General features: G+C 35.7%; 1 protein-coding gene across 8 annotated transcripts in view; it reads right to left on the bottom strand.

The window, feature by feature from the left end:
* DENND1A (DENN domain containing 1A) overlaps nucleotides 1–16,740 on the bottom strand; it is a 230,929-nt gene that overhangs the window by 102,922 nt on the left and 111,267 nt on the right. For all 8 annotated transcript variants that reach the window (XM_068914620.1, XM_068914623.1, XM_068914621.1 and 5 more), the window contains one exon: nucleotides 5,252–5,352. In XM_068914620.1, coding sequence (XP_068770721.1) covers nucleotides 5,252–5,352 — 101 coding nt within the window. The remainder of the gene's footprint in view (nucleotides 1–5,251; nucleotides 5,353–16,740) is intronic.

The raw sequence follows: 16,740 nt of genomic DNA, 5'->3' as shown, positions 1-16,740 counted from the left end.
GGTTATTTATAATCAAGTGAGTTATATAGGCAAATATCAAATCATTAAAGTAGCAATGCATAAGCATGAATATGGATATTGTGGACTTAATGGTTACATATTGCCTGTTCATTACAGTTACATTTTTACAATTTCTTTAATTCTTTTCCTTAGGCTAACTGGAGACCTCTTAATTATGCTCCCAAGAGGTGGGTAACTACTAATTGGAAGAGAAGCAGGTGAAATAGAGGGACATTTCCTCTTAAGTGAAAAACAAAAACAAACCAAAAAAACCCTTTAAAAATACTGCAATTCAATAGAAAAATGTAACATAAAAAACACTGATTTCAAAAAGGTTCATAGCTTATAAATACCCAGGGATTTGTACAATTTTGCTCCATTGTTCCAAGAAAATTGATTAGATCACATTTAATAAGTTCATGTCTTGATAAACAAACACTGACTTAATCTGTCACTCTTGCACACTGAATAGTGCTTTACTCTCTAAGGCAGTTTCTTGATTTATCAGATTACTCATTGAAATGCAACAGAATCCAATCCCAAACTTATTTAGGTAATTGATGCAAATTAGAAACTTGATTACATAAATTGGAATGGGGTAGACAACATACAGCTAAGAAACCAGAAGACTAACTACAAGAGCTTTTAGCGAGCACACAGATGTGCTAGGCTGAATCAAAACGCCTACCGGGAAGCTCATGAGGAAGGAATTGTTCCCCAAGCAGCAGGAGTACTCACCCTTCAGTTACCCCAGCCAGCTACTTAAGGGAACATATTGAGCTGTGTGCAGATTTTGAAAACAGGAGAAAGAGTTAAGAAAACTCCTAGAGAAAGGGAAAACTGCACCAAAAGAAACATTTGCTCAGCAGCTGTGCCAGAGTGCTCTAAAAACACGGCCCTCAGAATGTGTTAATGTTAGCTGCTAAGTGATCTACCTAAGGTACAAGATTGCTTTAATCACCTTAGAAAATATAGTGTTGCGCCTGGTATAAACCCACAGAATAAGCTGTGACAATGTGACAATGTTCTGGACAGAGAGAACATAACTAACCTTGTTACCAGCTTAGCCAAAGACAAAGTTTTCTTACAGGCTAATTTTAAACACAAATACTGAGAGCAAAAAGGAAGAAAACAGATACAGTGGGAGTGCTTTCATGCCACATGAAAAACAAACCGGAAGAAGTAGGGGGAAAAACTAATAGATTGTTTCTTTCACATCAAGAAATGTTTAAATTTACATCAAGAAAATAGATGTGGGTGACCTGACCAGACAAACTTAGGCAGTTGTATGTTCTTGGCTACTGCTGGCTGGTGGTAGTACTCACTAACCGGTACTTTGGACACCTGCTGGCAGGCAGTTTTCTACAGCAGCGGTTCAAACGCTTCCTCGATTCTGTGTTCAAAGGAAGAGGCAACTGCGCATTAAGCTATGAAGTCTGATGAATTCCCATCCATTTTACTCTCCTCTGCCCAAAATTTTTCCCTGGGCTGAAAATATATCAAAGAATCACTTCTAATTTAAAAAAGATAATAAAAGAATAGCACTCTTCCCCTTGCCCCTCAATTAAACATTAAAACAGGAAACCAAATGATACAGATCAGCTGACTGAAGCCATTTCAGATACATGTACAGGGTAGTAAACCACCATTACCGGTTCACCTCTTCTAATACAAAGAGCAAGTATAGGCAGAACAAACATTCTGAAGCCAGATGCATAGGCCTTTTCAATTCTGAGCTTAGGTGAATGAGGGATGTAGCTGGATATAAAAATGAAGTTAAAAAATATTTTCAAGGGGGAAATGAAAAGGAAATTAACTCTTCTCCCTCTCAAAAATAAAAAAATTAATGAAGCAAACTGAAAAAATGAAAAAATAGGGTGGTTTGAAAGTACGCGGTGTAAAATCTGAATAAGAGACAAAATGTAACAGAAAAATGAATTTGAGCTTCAAAAATCTCAGTGAAACAGATTCACTTTGAGCATGTTCGCAGCAGATTTTTCTGAACAGGTAGCAATAGCCAATCATCCACTTTTTGCTTCCTAACTCAGGGAAACATACTTCTGCCAACAGCTAAGGGGACCATCCACTGAGAGGCTGAGTTTCTGATGCACAATTAGCCAAAAGAATCTTCAAGTGGCGCGGGGAGAGTTAAAGTATTCCACCTTTTTAGTTCTCGTTTTTAAGTTACTCTGAACAAAACCAAGGTAACTCTGGGAAAGAGCCATCCAAAAATCTCCCTCTCCAGGAAAATCCAGCAAATTTCATAGGCATGGATTTGAGCTGAGGCGTATCAGTCATGACCTAAAAAGTTTCCTTTGTATGAAAGGGTTCCACTGAAAGTCAAATGATTAAAAGCAAATAATCATAACTGGTATATAGGCTTTTTCTTTTTAAAAACTTTTAGAGATCTCAAGTAATACTATTCTTTATATACAATATACTATTCTATATACTATTCTTCAATTTTCACAAAGAGAGAAGATTCAAAATCACCATGCAGCACAGACAATAAATGCATAGTCAACTGAATGAACATGGCTTTCTGTATTTCCAGGAACTGAAGAATTCTTACCCCTTAAATTTTCTTTGCTCCAGTTTCTGCTCTTTAAAAATCTTATGTTGGGCTTGCAAAGGAAATAACCAGACATAATTGAAACTAAATCAGAATAAACCTTTTTATTTGAAATAATCTCAGGTCATTTCCCTTAAGATGCAAAAGCCTCTCTGCCTTAAAGCACAGAGTATGAAGCTCATTTCTCCATCTTCCCAGGCAAAAATTACCTTTCCAAGTTCACATGGTTAAAAAAAAGATGGACTCTATTTTGAGAAATGAATTTATGGCACACAAATTGTTACTAAATTCATATATTTAAACAATTACAGTGTGTGATTACCACTCCAATTAAAGTTTGTTTCAGGCTAAGGTAATCAGTTGTTGTATTTATGAGCATGCAATTACAGCCTGCCTGATAATTACATGTTTTAAAATCATATTTTTCATGCACGAGCTGGCTCATTCGTTACATGCACAGGGTGTTATGCCGTTAAAGAATTCATTCAGTATGGCTAACTGATTTGTGTCTTTAATTCTTTGGTTACACTGCCCATGTGTTTGCTTTTTGCACACCTCTGCTCCCAACCGTGGGATCTGGACTTAGCCCCTTTTAACATGGCTTTGTCAGAAAGTCAATGAATACCTAATCTTCAAACCCAGTGTAAAAGCCTCTTGTGGTCCACACAGTTGTCCTGAAAACTCCTAGCAGCATGTACCTGAAGAAAAAACTGGCAGTAGCAGCCTTCATGTGTTAATTACATACGCAAAGGCCATTATGCACCGAAAGGGCACCTGCTGGCAGTGAAAATGACTCGAATCTGCCTTTCCTGCGCTGTGAGTAAATTGAAGGTTCACTTCTACAGGAGGGTTTTTAGATTTCGTTCCGTGTATCCTCAACATGGGCACACACTTAACATTTAATCATCTGCAGAGGAACAAGCTTCCTTTAAATCTACATGTTTCAGCTTCTAGCACTTCACTTAGAAATGCTAGCTATCCCTGCTGTTTCCTTACTCAGAAGCTCTGCAGAAACTCTTGCTTAAATTCAAAGAATACGTCACACAACGATACCATCAAGTTATTAGCAAAGATGTCAGTTTTATGACAATTATGGACACTAACCGAAACCACTGAATTTGAAGCAATGGAATTAAAATTTCATGAGATTATTTGCTCTTCTCAGTAGCAGTCTATTCACTTAATAGTTGTGTTAGGCAAGTGATCAGATATACACACTGATGACTGATGTTGCACTGCAAAAATAGGGAAAACCATTTAACACAAAAATTTCAAAGTCACTGTGGACACTTTACCAAATATTGGCAAAGGTCTGACCATTATTTAAAGTTACATTTACAACAGAATTTGTTAAAGGATTTTTAAACAGTTATTAGGTGGTTATGATGCGTATGTTACAGATGTGCAACATGAATAACTTTTCCATGCACTTTCCTCCAGGATGTTCACATGCATTGTTATATAGAAATAATCTATTACTAAGCAAATATCATTTCTAATAAAAAATAAGTCAGAATAGAGACTGGCTTTTGAAAGAGAGACATGTTCTACCCAGTACTCTAATGATCTGGTTACTTGTGTGAAATCGTGCTAATAGGAACGTTCCTTAATTTACACTTCTCTCCAATGCCACGGTGATTATGACCTTTGGTTTTCATCATTCTAACTACTCAAAAATCAGCAGTAACTCTATTGGATCCCACTATCGGGGTTAAACAAGCACACGTCTGTGCTTCTTTAAATATATAAATAAGCATATAACTTTGTGAAGTCTGTCTGCGCTCCCCTCATCAATTTCACTTTGCTACTTGAAAAAAAAAAAAAGAAAAAAGAAAGAAAAAAAGGAAAAAAAAACAGAAAAGCTCCTAGAAGGAAGCAATGCAAAGCTAAACAGGAATGGAAGGACACTTAAAACACAGACACACACGCACACACACAAAACCTAGTAAGAGCCAGACTTAAAATATGGTATAGTACGCAAATATGTGACTTACATATCTGCAGGCAGGGGGGATAAACTAAGATTCCACAAAAAAACTTCCTTCCTGCCTTTGGTAAGTTTAAGTTTGCTTTTTTTCTTTCTTCTTTTCCTTTCTTTTGGAGGGGGTACTTTTTGAAACGTATTGGAGAAGGGGGATGTTTCTATGTTTCAAATCATGTCCTATCATGCACTGAGCATCACACTCCATTAAACAGATTTTGAGTAATCTCCATGCTCTGTATTGCCAAACTTAGCATCAGATACTCATTTCAGAAGAATCACAGTCTCCTTGCCTCACATGCTTATACTATTAACACCTCACTCCACCCATCCCAAGTAACAGTTCAGGAAAGCAGAGGAGGGGGAAAAAAAAAAAAAAAAAAAGAGCACCTTTTCCACTGTATCTTCTACTGTTGGAGTCTTAATTCAAATTTTAATATTAAACAGACATATGCTGAAAACAGATTTTACATACAAAATATGTAAGTTGCAACATTCCATAGTAGCCACTCAGAGCATCTCAAAATACTGCACCATTAGATCATGCTATGAAAATAATACTTTTCACTTACTACGTTGGTTGCATCCTTAACATCCATATGTATTTTTAGACTAACAGCTGCCTCATAAGAGCACTTAAGACTTACAATACAGAAATGTGAAAACTGTTGTGTATCTAAGTGATATATTTAGCTTACCAGCAGTAGTCCAATAGATGTGGGGGCAGAACAGGAATGTAAACATGTTGCCAGAACATTGGGTAGAGCATAGCTGCAGACCCATGAACGCAGGCAGTTAACTGGAAAACAGAAATTAGAACAAATCACAAATAAGACAAAAAAATAAGTTTAAAAAGCTAAAGCTAGAAGAAAAAAGTATAAATTCTGCTTTTGATTCCATATCGTGTATTACATAATATACAGAGCTCTTGTTTAAAAAAAAAAAAAAGGTACTGGTAGGTGAATCAAGACTGGTTTGCTGTGCTTGTCATTTGCCTTAGTTTGTTAATAGCTGAGAGCATGATTTACTCAACAAACAAAACCTAAAAAGGACAGCCAGTGTTCTACAGAGCAACAGAAACAAGGAAATGACAATGCAAAGGGAAGAAAAAAAAATACTAAAGGCAAAAATCCTTTGATCTTAGCCATTAGCATCCACTAAGTATCAATAAAATTGCACTGAAATTGTAACTTAAACTGAAAAATATCTGAGCTTAGAAAAGGGATTTTTATCTAACTGCACTTCATCAGTCGTTTGGATAACTGACTTTCTGAGTCAGACTTTAAAAAAACTTGTTCAGAATAGTTCTGGTGTTGGCAGGTACTGAATTAAGACCACAAGTAGCAAACAAGTGCCAGTCAAGTCATGGGGAGAACCCTCACAGAGCTTTAGAGGAAATTATCTGTCTCAGGTCCTGTTTCAAACCATCATTAATAACCTGGAAAAGAAGATAAGCAGGCCGTTTGTCACATTTGCTATTAAAATGGATAAGGCGGTAATCCCCAATAAGGAAATCTCAACAAAAGCATTAGTCAGAATACCATATGAACAGGGTACAAATGAATCACAGACACAGGCACATATTCAGAAAAATAACAAAAAAGTACCCCCAGAAGAGCAAAACAAATAATAAAAGAACCAACAAATCATCTAAATGGGCACACACATGAAGAAATTAAGAGGTGGTCAGGCAACCAAACCCACCCGGACAGTATTTTGCAGTTGGAGTCTTTCGATCTCAAATGGTACCCAGCACAAATACTGCAAGGTGTCTCCCTTGTGAAAAATACTTTGAAAATAAATAGTCAGTGAAAGTCTTCCAGTTATTTGACAGTACAGAAAAGAAAAAGGAAAAAAAAAAAGATGAAATCAGGTATATATTGTGAGAGAACGCTGCTTACAAATACGTAAAAGACAAATTCTACAGGAATGAAATCCTTGCGGTGGCCTACAGCTGCCGCGAGATGAAATAAACTAGCAAAGACAGAAATTGGGACGGTCATCCCAGATCCAGGCAGATGTGGCATAACCTTAAAAAAAGGAGAGGATTCTTCTTATTATTCCTTTCCTTTTAGACAGGCTACTGAATTATATACCCCTTGATAGAGAACTCAGGACTGATAAAAGAAATTGTCTAAACGAGTTAATAAGTTTTCGTTACAAGTGTAAAAAACCATGCAAAGGTTTGCCCTGTTCCTGTCTCTCTGGGCCACCATGCTGCGGAAAATCGGCTACAAACTCTGGATCTCATTTGGCTTATGTTTAATACCAGAGCCCTTACGTAATTTCAGTGAAATTTCTGATGGCTAGAATACATGAATATCTTTTCTTCTGTAATTAAAAGAACCTTGTTTCCCAAATAAATGCAAGAAGACTAAAGATAGGCATCATATTTTATGTATTATTTTTAGCTTCTGAACAAAACAGGTTTTTTTAAGAGAATAACAGATGAGGAGTCAGTGAGGTATGAGCTTCACAAGTGGTGCTTTTCAGTGGCAAGAAAGTGACTTCCAAAAAAAAAAATAGAAATAGATTTTACAATTTACAGCACAATATACAGATTTTTTTAAAAAATCACTCATAAGCTAAGACCCTACATGCCAAATATAAACCCACAGAGGATTTTAATGGTAAATTCAGAGGAAATAAAACTTGAATTGCAAAGCCGGAATTTTAAGCTCTAACTTGCAGATAGCCGAAAGATGTTAGAACACTTACCATTATTGTGGCCAAAATACATAAATAACAGAGTGGTTACAGTACCTAGTACCCCAGCTCTGTGAAAAGCATTCACGGGTTTGGTGGAATATACAGCACTGCTGTTTTATGGCATCTGCCTCTGTTATAAGGGTCTTCTGCTCGCCTCTGTCCAATATATCTGCACCAATTCAAAGACTTGTAGCAGTTCACATTATCAAAAGAACAGAAAAAAATTATAGAAATTGGCCAAAAGGAAGGGAATTTTCTACCTCTCTATCCAAAATGAAGAGATTTTGAGGAGAAAGTTCTAGAGGATGCAAATACAGTAAAATTAGAGATAGAGCAAATGATATATTTTCTTTTCAAATGAAGGAATACAGTGATGGCAAAAATGTCACGACTTATTTAAAAATAAACTCAATGTTTTGGATGCAGTCAGGTTAAAAAAAACAAGTATCAGAAACTATTTAGCAAAATGTACATGCAAAATGTTAGCCATGCTTAAGGTATCACTTAGTGGTGTTTGACCTCTAGTACTATTAGGAAATCAATATTCCTTCCTATTTTATATTCTGAATTTGCTCTGATATACTACTGACTTATTTATCCTTTGAAGCACAGGTAATTCCTGACATGAAATTCTAAGTCAATTTTCAATGTTGGTTTAGGGGAAGCATCCCAGAAAGACTGCTCCTCTTCTATCTAGATATATCATTGCTTAAATAGATACCAAAGTCTTTCAGAATGGTGTGAAGTACCATAAAAAATACTATAAAAAGGTACCATCTACAGAAAACATAGCAGTTCAGTTTAACTTTTTAAATTTCAGCAGTCATGTGGGCTTCTCTGTTCTTGCACTTACCCATCAGTATATTTACTGTCCACACTAAACCACTTTTGTCAATATTGATCAGATTTTCTTGCTGTACTATGGGAATGAAGAACATTTAATTCATGGTCAAATACTACAGTAGCATAAACTTAAAACAAACTGTAATCTGTGCAGTTCTTTATAAAACATACCTTAAGATGTTCATGCTCCTCAGTATTGACAATCTAGTGCTGCATTTCACAGTCCAGTCAGCTTTTATAATTTTCTTACTATTCTACTAGCATCTGTATTATCCTTCCCTGATGATCAAAACTTAAACATATACACACTCATTCATACTTCTCGCACTGTTCTTTAACAGCTGCTAAGATATTTGAATAATAAAAGCTCATTTATATGAAAGTAATGCTTTCTTTCAGAAATGGAAGAATAGAAAAGCTTAATTTAGCAGTCTGTAAAGATTTGGAAGTTAAGTCCAGAAGCTTGACCAAGGAACTTGGATATGGAAATTCTGTTAGAAATGGAAAACAGGCTTTTCAGAAATTCTGATGTTTGAATAGTTAAACTAATGATGCAGATAATTTGCAGGTTTCTAGTACTTCTTTGGTTGTTTTAGATAATAGAAGGAAATTTCATTATATATTTTTATTTCTGAATTCAAACTAGGAACCATAATTATCATAGTTTAAAAAAATGTAAAATTAACTATTTCAATTTGATTCAAGCTTTCATCCAGGGGCTAGTTTATCTTTTTGCTGAACCGTATTTGCCCATTTTCATTTACAGGTCACAAAAAAAGAATGGCTTCACAAAGACTGATATCAAGACATGTTTTATGTTCCTAAAAATTTTATATCTAGAGGAAAAAAAAACTTAAAACTTCAATTGAACATCTCTATGGGAGATATTTTTGCCATACAAAAGTCAAAGGCACAAAATAAACAAATAGCTTTTTTTTATTTTTTATAATCTATATAAAATTTATTATAAAGATATTCTATTTCCCATAACATCTGCACAACCTCTTATGGAAATGAAAGTGAGTAAAATACTAGAAACTGTAGGCACGCACAATATGCATGCATTATTTTTAAAGAAAGTTTACAAGTGAAAGCTGTACATCAATTTGAATTAGCTTTAGAATTTTATACACAAAGATCTTACAGATCTAAATGCAAAAAAAAAAATCCTACCAAAATGACAATTAGTAGGAAAATAAGTTAGTATGTTTTAAGTTTTGCCTAAGGTCCTTAACAGACACGAATATCCATCGATCCAGTGTAACGTCTTCTAAAAAGATTTTTTCCTTAACTGTTTCAATACCCAATCTCGTAAACAAACTGGCTTCTGATACAGAACTTACACTTTCAAACAGATAAACACCTTACTCTGTGTTATGATATAGGATCCAGCTATGTCTTCTCCACAGCACTTTCCTGATGGTCTATCAACTACGTGCCTTTAATGCACGTTTTTCAGTTACTTTCTTTGACAATACATAGCGCTTTTTTTCTGCATGTTTTCCAAAATCACTGTCTTACTGTTCTGCTGTCAGCTTTGCTTCCTGTTCATCACCCACAGACCTTCACACGCAGCTGGGGTGCTTCAAATCTCTTTCCACTATGCCTGTTTAATAATGGTTTTGAGTTCCAATCATCCCTACCAACTAATCACTGGCAACCTAAGAACAAGAATGGCCTGCTAGTCTCGATTATAAATCCCTTGTCACCCAGTATTCTGTCCAACAGCGGTCAACAAAAATTACTAAAATCATTGCTCGACTCATTCATTGGTATAACTGATATCCCCCTTGTATATTTTTCAACCCCCAGCAGATTGCAGCTCAGACTTCACGTGCCAATGAATTCAAATGAATAAATTGAAGTATTGCCCCTTCTCTTTGTTTTAAGGCTGTTCCATCACAGTTTTAATGGGTGCTCTGAGTTTTAGCATTTTTAGATAATAATAGAAAAAAAAAAAACCATCTCTTTGTCATCTTCTTCAGGCCATACATGATTTTCTCTCTGTATTCCTATTAAGTTCTTCACCTCCGTTGTATCTTTACCAGGCTCAATGAAGAGCTCTACTCTACTCAGTTCTTTCTAATTCAGAAACTGTTTCATAGGTATGTTTGTACTTGTTACCCTTCTTTGTATTTTTCACTGCTCTATTTTATCATTTCTGAGGTGGAGAGGATGAGAACTCATGCAATATTCACAATGTGGGTAAGCCATGAGCGTACCAAGCGGCACAATGCCCTCTCTTCTGTTCTCTATTCCCTTCATAACAGTTTCTTTGCTTTTAAGTCACTGAGTATTGAGCTGACATTTTCATAGATCTCTACTCCAATATCTCTTTTCTGAGTGGTAATAACTACTTCAGAGACCATGACTGCTTATATAGTTAGAATTGTTTTCTCCCATAAGCATTATTTCATATTTATCAATGCTAGGCGATAAAATGACCGCCACACAATTTCCTCCCCTTTTTATAAACTGTTTTTCATTAGGACATTTAATAAGTTCTAGCACAGACCACTCTCAAACTCCTTAGTGACTTCCACCATTAGGAAAACTGATCATTTTTATTCTCATTTTTTCGTACTTAGCCAGCTGCTTACCCATAAGAGGGCCTGCCTCTCCTACGGCACGGAAAGTTCTACAATACCTTTGAGGAATTCAACATCGTCGAATCTTATCTAGATTTTGAAAAGACTTTTCTTGATCAAATCTCCCTTGCTCTCTCAGTGCTTTGAAGAACTTTTCTGATTTGAATCATGAATGCCTTTTGCAAAGGTCATATTTACTCTTCCCCAATAGCCTTTATTTATGCATTTCCTAGCTCTATTCTTTATTATGACAGGTTCCAAATTTTTCCTAGAAATACTCCTCAAAGAACTGTAGTTTCTTTAAAGGAGACTGCTCTCATACCCATCTTTCAAATCCAAATACAAATTTCTAAAATCAGATCTAAAATTTCTAAAATCAGACATATTCATGTCTCTTCTCATGTTTCTTTTTCCAGAATCTATTTTGGTCTCACTTTCTTCAGACTTCAGTATTTGCATTTTCATGTGCAGTAATGACACTTCCCTACATATAAAGTTGCTCACTTACTGTGTGGCTGTCCCATGTACTGGAACTGCAAATAAAATTGCGTGCATTCATGGTTTCTGTCTTGCCTATTACATCCAACTCTAGATCACATTCTCTACCAATTCTCTACCATATTGAATCACATCTAATTCTGCAAGGCATTTTCTCGAATTATTGGCAATCATCTGCACAAATAGTGCGGTCTCATTGGTATTCATCTTAATGCTCACTTCAGTAACTCTATAATTTCATTAAACTGGCATATACTGATTAAATTTGGAGGCATGCAGTGCGACCCTCTTTTAATACCTATTAGACTTTCATTTTTGTCTTCCATAAAAACACTTTTGGTTCCAGCAGAGTTCTGCTAGTAAACTGAGATGTTGGCCATTAATTTCTATACATCTTAAAGTGTTAAGCAATCTGAAACAACACATTCTGTTGAACACTTTCTAAGTCAATGAAATAAGCATCCTGTTACTCCCATCTGACTGAAACATTCTCAAATGAACCTTAGGTTAACAGCAACATTTATAATGCCACGGATAATTCTGAAGATGCATCATCATTTGTTGAGCTCTTTATTACTCTTTCCTCATGTTTGGTCTTGAACAGCTTTGCCAATGTGACATCTAACGACATGACAGAAATCTGTTCAATAACTCCCACAATCTACAGCACTATTATTTTCAAATGAGGATGCAAATAAATTGGGAAATGTTTTAGATAATTCAAATAATGAATGCACTCTTCACTACCTTAAAGGGGCTTGAAAAAGATTTGTTTTCTAAACTTATTAATAGCATCCCAATCTAAGATCTTAATTGCAGCAGCAATTTCTTCATCTAACAGTAGGCTTTCCTGTGTATTTTCCAACAGTGCCTTTCTTGATCGCTATCTGCAAGGAACTAAACCGCATAGTAAAACATAAACCAAATACTTTACAAGTTTATCAGGACTAATTAATGCAAGTAAAACTGATGAAACATTACTAGAATCAAGGAAATTTATTTAAGCTTAATCAAAATTCAGGGCACAGAATAAGTACCACTATATAGGCATCAGTCAAGCTATGTGAAGAATAGAAACACTGGAGGCTGCACTGCCACTCCCTAGCTGGGCACTGCTTGAATTTGCTTTAACAAAAGGGTTCACAAAGTTCAAAACCATCCTGGTGCTGATAACGTATTTCCATAAGAATGTCAATTAGGTTTGAACCACAGTCCTAATGAAAAAGGGTCTTCAGGAGTGGATCGTGTACAGCAAGCATATGAACATGTTTAGTCACTCTTTAAGAAAGCTCTCCAATAGCAGGTAGTCAGTATTTTATGGTCCATATGAGATGGAAATATTAGTATGCTAGGAAAATAATTAAAGTAGAAGTTAGAAGATAAAATCTAGATTTCATTCTGAATTTTTTACTCGAATGCTAAAGGTTTATCGCTATCCAATTTTATTTCAACCTACATTATCACTAATGGAGAAGATACTCCTCCCCCACAGATTAAAGGCATAGCCCAGCTCCAAAACACAGAGCAGAAGAAAAGGGCATGATTTCCCAAAGCAGTTTCTCTCTATAATCCCAAATCCTCTATGCTTTCAGTTTCTGTTCTGCAAAGCACAAAGAGATGTACGGAAAAAAACTGCTTAAATTTAATTCTTACTTAAAAATTGCTTCTGTGGTGAGCAACCGGATTATTTCCTGACATTATCATATAACGTGGTTGCCTGTGATAGTAGAGGACTGAACTCAGTAATCCAAGGAGGCCTTTTCCAAACCTGTGTTCCATGGGTTTTAAAACTCGGCAACAAAAGATTAAATAGACATAATGCTCAACACTGCAGACATCTGAGCAGAAGCTGTCACTTATTTTTGAGATGTACTCCCACCTTGCTGTCTGGCATGAATTCAAAAAGCATACTACCATTGGTAGGCACCAGCACTGTCCTTCAACTCTGCCAAGATAAGGGCTCATAAAAAAGAAATAGCATGTTTGCTGCAGACCTCACCTGATTAGTGATTGCTATACAGAAAACAAGCACTTAATAATAAGGCAGCCTGAGAAATGCCTGACTGTCAAAACTATAGGAATCCAGCATTTTGAAATAAGATTAGTTCTACTATCTCAGCTTCCTGCAGTTGTTGCTAGAGTATATAAAAAGGCAACTATTTAAAAAAGACACTGATTAACTAATTCACTTCTTGCAGTTTTAACATTTAATACTCTGAAAACCTGATTTGAGCAAACTAATCAATGGGCTTTTTTGTCATACATATGTATGTTTTGTCATACATATAAATTATAAAATGATGTTGAATTACGACAGGCCATTTTCCAGTGTATTTTACTCTCCTTCTACTGATGAATGTACATTGCAGAGTTTTGCAGTTGCAGTACAAGCCTGGAAAAGCGCAATGTACACTGGAAGGAACAGGCCATCTTTTGAGTTTTTGTAAGATTGCTCTGCCTTGCTTAGCACTAAAAACATGCAGAAAGTTTAAGACTGAGTTACATAAGAACTAAGTAAGGAAAGCAGAACTGTTGTAAAGACTACATATGAGATCAAGACTGATACTGGCAGAAGTTCAAAAGGATAGCAATAGAGTTCTGAGCAAGGAAGAACTGGTACCTAAGAAAGAGTAGCTTTAAGACTGCTACAGAGCAAGAACAGTGCAAGCTCTTTGGTATTTACATCACAAGTACATTTGGCAAGTGTTCTTAATCATATACTGTAACTTCCTAAACCCCAGTATTTCCTCATCCTTAGAGCCCTGAGCTACGTCAGAAACCATTTAGGGAATAAAAGTTTGCACATTTGAGCATTCCATGATATGCAAAAATTGAAATGGCAAGCTGTCAACTTCCAAGAACAAAAAAAAATCCATGCCAGAATAGCATTTTTTGCTCTGGACTAATCATTACAAAATAATAGAAAAATCACAGAGAAATTCATCTCAGTAAGATGAAACCAAATAAGCATCATAAAAATTCATGGATCAAGTTTTTTAAGAGTCGTCAGGCTTCCTTTAAGGAACCTTTCTCCCCTGGAGACAACCTGCTGCGCCCATTAGCACAAATAATTAATACACCTCGGTCAGACAGGGCTGCAAGGGTAAGTTGTGATGGAAGAGAAAATTCCGGACACAAGGAAAACTCTTCTGTTTCTTTTTTGCAACAGCATGTATCCACCAGCAGGTGGTCTTTTGCCAAGCACACAGTTTTTTATGCATTCTGGTTCACATTTGGCTTTGCACGAATTAGATCACAGAATATTTAAAAAAAAATTAAATATGTGAATAATTGCTTTAACATGTTGAAAAATGACTTGAGTTGCCATTTGTAGGTGGAAAAAAAAAAAAAAAAAAGAGTTCTCCCAGATACACACAATAAATCTTCCATGGGTTCAGTATACATGGTTCATAAAATAGCTAATAAATGGTATCACTTTCAGTTACCTCTAAATCTTATTCAACATGACCATATTAAGGATATGTCTAATCAAAATTTGAATTTGATTAGATTTTAGCACAGGATTCATTCTACCACAAAAAACTCTTCTACTCAGGGCTGTTTAATTCTCTCTCTCTTACTTGCTATTATACTTAAGCCTTAAGTGTGAAGTGTGCCATGTCTCTCAAAGTAAAAAGAATTTATACACAGTTCCTTTCTACTTTTTTGTTTAAAAAATAAAAATAAAAAAAAAAACAACACCAAAAAACCCTCTCCCCCAACCCTAACTATACTTTGAGCTTCCTCTATTTGGTAAGTTTCCAGTTACAAGGTCTTGGCTTCCGCTGAGCACAGTTTGAAATAAAATAATGCAGCTTGTTCCTACTGCTGGAACACACAGAGCAGAGCGTGCAGGCAAGGAATCACTGGCTCCAGCCCAACACTTCAAACCTGTCTTACACTGTCACTCCAATCTTGGAGTAGTTTATATATAAAGTTGTAAGATAAGAACACATAGTACGAATACCCCTCCCCACGGAAGAACCAGACATGCTTTTATCTTGGGCAGAGGCAAAGGAAGAGGAATAGCAGAAAGATAGGAAAGAAAACACAACCCTACTTGCGAAATGGCTCGTTAAGGATGGCAAAGTGACAGGTAAGTAATTCTTCTTCCCTGGCTCTGTCACAAAGGGAGATATTAAACCAACCAACCGCACACATTTTGAAATGCTTTGGTTAGCCATTCTCTTTTTTCCTCTTTTCTGATAATTTATATTATTTTCACTCTTTAAGTCTCTGAAATAAATACCTCTCTGCTACATTTTATTTACTTCCCAGGCCAGGATATATTTTTGTTTATTTTAGTAGAGAGGACCTAGAACGCTTGGTAGAAACAAAAGTTAAGATTGTGCATTTTACAAGAGTTTTCTACAATATTAAACTTCATAGTACTTAAATTCCATCGGTTGTATATGGGACCTGATTGTAAACAATTAATAATTATTGGTATGTCCAAGAGATTATTCTAAATATCCCAGTTTCACTTACCTTTCAAAATTATATTGAAATAATTATTCTGAGATTGAATATGAAGACTTATTCTCTTTCCTTTTCTTATCCTGTATCGACAGATTATTCTTTTGTGCTTTTCATGTATATTATTTCAGCCTTCAATATTTTTTTACAATTCCAAGCAGTTATAACCTCAAACACAAAGTAGGTCGTGGTCGTACAGTAAGAGGCCAGATAATAGTATACAAAATGAAAAATGAAAGCTTGTATTTTAGAAGGGACTGTTCAAGTACTTAGTCCATAGCACTAGAAAGCAACATGTATTAAACCATTCTGCGTTTGTTACTCATAAAGGAAAGCAATCAATACCCATCTACAGAGCAAACATAATGAAAACTTAACATTCTCTTTTATAACGAAAATCACAGTCTTATTGACCGATAAACCTTGAAATGCATAACACACAACTCTGAACTAAATCAAGCTGTGTATTTGGTTTTGATGTGCAGCCATTTTTAGAAGAGAGTACTCTAGTGTTCAGTGGCTTTCATCTCAGATCCTTGATGGAGGCTAAGCATCATTAAGAATACACCTTATCACACAAAATGGCAAAAACTGTGGGCTGTCAATGTATTTTAGCCCACCATTTGGGTCCATACAGAGAAGGTTTCTAAATGACCCATCTGATAGTATCATTTATTTATTTTTTCTGTTAAGGAAATTTACGAAAAAGGGACTTGACTATGGCATAACTGTTAGTACACAACATCTGTATCAAAAAAAAACCAAACAAAAATAACAACAATCCTTTTTCATTTAAACATTTGAGGCAAATAGAACTTCAGTAAAGTCATCTCATAGATTAACTGAGGTTGGAAGGGATGTCTGGAGTTCATCAAATCCAACTTCCCTGCTCAAGCATGGTCAATTGGAGCCAGTTGCTCAGGGCCCTGTCCATTTGGGTTTTGAGCATCTCTAAGGATGGAGACTCTATAGCCTCTCTGGGCAACTCATTCAAGGGTTTGACCACCTTCCCAGTAAAAAAAAAAAAAAAAAAAAAAAAAGTTTTTTCCTGAGTGGAATTTGCTGTATTCCAG

This window comes from Struthio camelus, chromosome 20 (genome assembly GCF_040807025.1).
Source record: "Struthio camelus isolate bStrCam1 chromosome 20, bStrCam1.hap1, whole genome shotgun sequence".
NCBI classification, from domain to species: domain Eukaryota; kingdom Metazoa; phylum Chordata; class Aves; order Struthioniformes; family Struthionidae; genus Struthio; species Struthio camelus.
This window is presented reverse-complemented; position numbering and strand designations above follow the sequence as displayed.